The following is a 3382-nucleotide window of genomic DNA, read 5'->3' as shown; positions in this document are numbered from 1 at the left end:
GTTTTTTACCTGACATTTCACAAAATTATTTGTTCATTTCACATGATGTTTATAATGTTCTTCAGAAAATTGCTTTGATTTATAAAACTCCAAAAGTACATCATAAAATGTGCCTGCACTGATCAACTTATTTTGGCTTCATTTACTCTTGAACACATCACTAAACACATTTAAAAGGTCTTAAAATGTTATTATTTATTCATGTACTATCTTTCCTTTAAAGAATCATAGCACATGTTTTAAGTAGTCAAATGTAAATGAAGTAGAACATGTGATAGAAATATCCTAGGGATAAATGTTGGACAAAGCAGAGGTGTTCTGTTATTGTTACTGCTTATCCTTTTAAGTGATTTTTCTTTTTTCTTTTTTTTGGTACCAGAGGTGGAACTTGGGTCCTTGTGCTTGCAAGGCAGGTGGCAGAACCACTAAGCTAAATCCCTGGCCCCTTAAGTGATTTTTCTATTATGATTTTAATTATACAATTTTTAATTGTATGATTTTCAATTATATGATTTTATAAAGAAAGCATTAAAATTCTTTTAAAGAAATAGGCAAGATCTAATTTTGTTATAAAAGATATAATGTCAAGTTAGCTTCTCAATGCTACATCAAAATCAAACACATTCGCTAAAGAACGTCCACAGTTACTCTCAGTTGTATCATAGACATAAGTTCAAAGAATTATAAATATCAGCTCACCTGATTAGACTAATTTTCTTATAAAGAAAAACACCCTTGCACACAGAAAAGTATCTTTGCACATGAACACTATTTTATGATTAATGTTGAAATCTGACACGCTGAACAGATTCAACAAATTTAATACTCCATATTCTTTCAAGTTTAAAATGAAATCAATTAGAAAATACTAAGTATAAAAATTATAAATTAAAAGATATATTGACTTTAAGGGGTGATATTATATCTTCCTTGGCAAATTAAATATTCTTTTCTATAAACTACACTACAAACAGCACATCCTAACCACTTTTTTAAAAAGTAAATAAGAATTGTGGGACTCTGAATATTCTGATGTAAGAGTAAAACTCAGATTATTTTATATGTAAACTGAAAATTACCAAGTGTAATTGATGATGATTTAAGAAATGTAAACATTTCTTTCATACAGTTGTTATTCAACAAAAATTTCTATGTATAAGAAAACTAAATATCACCTCTCTAAATCTCCATGTAATGTGATCATAAGAATTACCATAAACAAGTCAAAATTACCTTATTTATTAAAATGCAAAACAGCATTGAGAAGCCATGAACTATTTCTGAAATATTTTCTAAATTATATTTTAATCAGTTATTATCAACCGTACCTTTATAGAGATCTATAGACCCTATATACAGTAGTTTGGCACACAGATTCTCCAGTCAAAAGTTTCTATTGTGCAAATGTGCTCGAATAGAATTTCCCTGAGTTGAACTATCCTGCTGGCCCAAGAAATAACTGTAAAGTTGTGTTCAGACTTTAGCCTGAATTGTAATCTAATCTGACATCCACACAAAAAGAGTGTTAATAGTTTTTTATACTGAATTGATTTGTGCAGTATTTAAGTAGATTTTATAAATCTGTGAACAAATGTAACCAGAAAATGTGTTTAAAATGAAATTTTGTAGAAACACACAAAGATGCGTGTGAATAACCACTTCAGAAATCACTTTCTGTTATTTCTTCAACTGCAAAAATAGGAAATGCTATTCAAGTATATTGATATTTAAGTACTTCAAAAGTGGAAAAAAGGTTTAAAGGCTTTCTAAGCATCCATATTGCTCATATTACAGGTTTTTACATATTTAAGGATCAGACAAGCAATAATTAATTTAAAAGATTTGCCCTCTTTCATTCACATAAGATCTCATGTATGTACTTTTAATTAGGAAACCATTTGAAGAAATAACTTCTCACTGAATGGTCTCAGATATGCTGCTGAGATAGTCTTCAGACTTCATTATAAAATTTGTCCATTCCTGACAGACGTCCTCCATGGAGAACTCTTCACCACCATATTCCAATGGAAGAATATCAGGAAAATGCTGAAGTAAGTTTTCTTTGTAATTATTCCCATGCATATGAATCTGAAATAACCAAAATGTTTTAGAAGGCATCTTCTCTTCCTCTCACTGTATTAGATACATTTGCAGTGGAAAATCAACATCATAAAATCCTCTAATAACTTCCAAGATAGAAGAACATATATAGGTATTTACATCCTTTATTCTTGTAAATCTAAGAATTTTATTTATGCTGCTGTGAATCTAAAATTTTTATTACTTTCTTAGATTTGCATTCTTATAACTGCACAAGGTTTGTGAAAAGATGGTAAAAATGTACTACCCAGTATTAACTCATAGTAAATAGAAGCATGCATCTAATCAAATCATTGGATATATAAGGAATAATTTATGTTGTACTGTATAGTCAATGGATAGTCTTGCCTATTACAAAATTAGATAATTATGAAAAATGATGAAGCATGCATCTTCACTAAAGCAGATAATTGTTGGTTCACCTCGAAGATAGAAATATCCATGGGATAACCTGTAAAGAATCTCTAGGGTTGCCTGAGATCACCCGGCAGTGGGTGCGCGACCTCCCGGACTGCGCGACAACAGACCCAGTAAGGAAGGTAGCCACGTGGGTGCCCTTGAAACACCCCCACGACCCCCCCCCGCTCTCAAACCTCCTGATTGGGCCAGTCCTTAGACCAACTCTGCAGAGGCATAGGTTCTCATGAAGGGTAGTTTTCTGAGCTCCCAACTTTGAACATCTTTAAAGAAAGGGCAGGGGAAACCTGTAATAGAACTGAATGGAGTTCAACCCTGAGGGTAAGGAAACTCAAATGAGGCCTTGTAGATTGTGTTCAGTCTCAGTCGTGGGGAACTGCCATTGGCTAGCTGAGACCAGGGGATTTGGTTCTGCATATGGTTGTGCATGTGGTATAATATGAGATCAGAGACAGCCTGAAAGAGGCCCTTCAAATTTTTTTTTCTCTCTCTCCTTTTTCTTTTTTTCCTCATTCCACCCTAAAATTTCTTTCTTTTTTCTGTCCTCTCTCTCCAACTCAGTCTCTTGCTCCACCATATTGTCCCTCATCTCCCTTTTTATTCCAGCTCCTGCCCTACCTCAGACTTCTTCTTTTATTATTTTTTGTTGTTAGGAGGGGTTTCTCTTTATGTTCTTTTCTCCAGTCATTTTACCTCACTCATGGCTCTGTACCTTCAAGGGAAGACAAGTGCCTGTTATTGTTACTGGGATATATTCTTGTCCTTATTCCTGCACTCTCTCTATCCCCCCTGAAGTTAATAGCTTTGTAAAGATAGTAAGGTAATTCTACAACCTCTGGATTCACTTCAAACCTGCTCTAATTCT

The 3382-nt window shown here is 33.3% G+C and overlaps 1 protein-coding gene across 1 annotated transcript in view; it reads right to left on the bottom strand.

The window, feature by feature from the left end:
• Positions 1-510: 510 nt before the first annotated feature.
• Ttpa (alpha tocopherol transfer protein) overlaps positions 511-3382 on the bottom strand; it is a 27948-nt gene continuing 25076 nt past the window's right edge. Inside the window, exon 5 of the mRNA XM_010641314.3 lies at positions 511-2088. Within this exon, the coding sequence (XP_010639616.1) occupies positions 1915-2088 (174 nt within the window). The 3' untranslated portion in view covers positions 511-1914. The remainder of the gene's footprint in view (positions 2089-3382) is intronic.

Source organism: Fukomys damarensis, unplaced genomic scaffold (assembly GCF_012274545.1).
Source record: "Fukomys damarensis isolate Sample0158 unplaced genomic scaffold, DMR_v1.0_HiC HiC_scaffold_5, whole genome shotgun sequence".
In the NCBI taxonomy this organism is placed as follows: Eukaryota; Metazoa; Chordata; class Mammalia; order Rodentia; family Bathyergidae; genus Fukomys; species Fukomys damarensis.
This window is presented reverse-complemented; position numbering and strand designations above follow the sequence as displayed.